The following is a 1,555-nucleotide window of genomic DNA, read 5'->3' as shown; positions in this document are numbered from 1 at the left end:
TTCTCGCTAAACCCCAGACAGGAAAAACCCTGTACCTATACCTCTCCATAACGGAAGAAGCGCTCGCAGTGGCGGTCATCCGCGAAAACGAGAGAAAGGAACAAGAACCTATCTACTTCATAAGCAAAGTCTTGCAAGAAGCGGAAACTCGCTACTCACGTCTAGAAAAGTTAGCTTTCGCACTCCTCTCGGCTTCCCGACGCCTGCGACAATACTTCCAAGCCCACCCCGTGACGATCCGAACCGACTAGGCCGTCAAACAAGTACTACAAAAACCCGACCTAGCGGGAAGAATGCTAGCATGGTCCATTGAACTATCTCAGTTCTAAATCAAGTTCGAACCCCGGTATGCGATCAAAGCACAGGCCATGGCCGACTTTATCGCCGAGATGACCCCAGGAAACTCCACCCCCGAATCATGGAAACTACATGTTGACGGCTCATCGAACGTCACCTCCGGAGGTGCCGGAGTCATTCTCGAGAGTCAGAATGGAGTCGTAATCGAACAATCAGTACGATACGAATTTCCAGTTTCAAATAATCAAGCGGAATATGAGGCCCTCCTGGCAGGCCTAGCCCTGGCCAAAGAAGTCGGAGCAAAGACCTTAGAAATAAATACCGATTCGCTAGTAGTCAGTTCCCAAATCAACGGAGACTACCAAACGCGAGACCCCCTGCTCCAGCAATACCTTGCCAAGGTGAACAAACTAAAGGAAGAATTCAATCACATCACCATACGGCACGTTCCCAGAGAACGAAATGCCAGAGCAGACCTCCTCTCCAAGCTAGCCAGCACCAAACCAGGACACGACAACAAATCGCTAATTCAGGAAGTCGTTAGAACACCGTCCATATCAACAACGGATAACACTCACCTGACACTCTCCAACCAAGGATCATGGACCTACCCTATCCTACAATACCTCCTCGACGGAACACTACCTGAAGACCCCAAAAAGAAAAAACGGACGAAGAGGGAAGCCGCCAACTACACGGTCGTCGCAGAACAACTATACAAACGCGGATTCTCGCAACCCCTGCTCAAATGCGTCGAACCCGGGAATACGGAGTACATACTCCGCGAAATCCACGAAGGTTGTTGCGGCCACCATATCGGAGGAAAAACCCTTGCCTAAAACGTCATCCGAGCCGGATACTTCTGGCCCACGGTTATCCGGGACTCCATGCAGTTAGTAAAAAACTGCGATAAATGCCAAAGGCATGCCAACATCCACCAAGCCGCCCCACACCAGCTCAGCATCATATCGGCAGAGCGGCCGTTCGGCACCTGGGGGATCGACCTTGTCGGACCCTTCCCTATGGCACCCGGACAGCTCCGATACCTCATCGTCACCATCGATTACTACACCAAGTGGATTGAGGCCAAACCCTGGCCTCCATCACAGCAACCCAATGCCGAAAATTCCTCTAGCGACAGATCATCACCCGGTTCGGGATCCCCGAGATCGTCATCTCGGACAACGGAACCCAATTTGCTGATAAAAAGTTCAGAGAATTCCTAAAAGGACTACGCATATCCCACCGCTTCAGCTCG

The 1,555-nt window shown here is 51.3% G+C and overlaps 1 protein-coding gene across 1 annotated transcript; it reads left to right on the top strand.

Annotated features, from left to right (window-relative positions):
- The first annotated feature begins 368 nt into the window (after positions 1-368).
- On the top strand, positions 369-1,136 carry LOC140181403 (uncharacterized). Its single transcript, XM_072224958.1, has one exon. The coding sequence runs from the start codon at positions 369-371 to the stop codon at positions 1,134-1,136; it is 768 nt and encodes a 255-aa protein (XP_072081059.1).
- Positions 1,137-1,555: the final 419 nt, after the last annotated feature.

Source organism: Arachis hypogaea, chromosome 18 (genome assembly GCF_003086295.3).
Source record: "Arachis hypogaea cultivar Tifrunner chromosome 18, arahy.Tifrunner.gnm2.J5K5, whole genome shotgun sequence".
NCBI lineage: Eukaryota > Viridiplantae > Streptophyta > Magnoliopsida > Fabales > Fabaceae > Arachis > Arachis hypogaea.
Note: the sequence above shows the minus strand (reverse complement) of the source record. Positions and strands in the feature narration are given on the sequence as shown.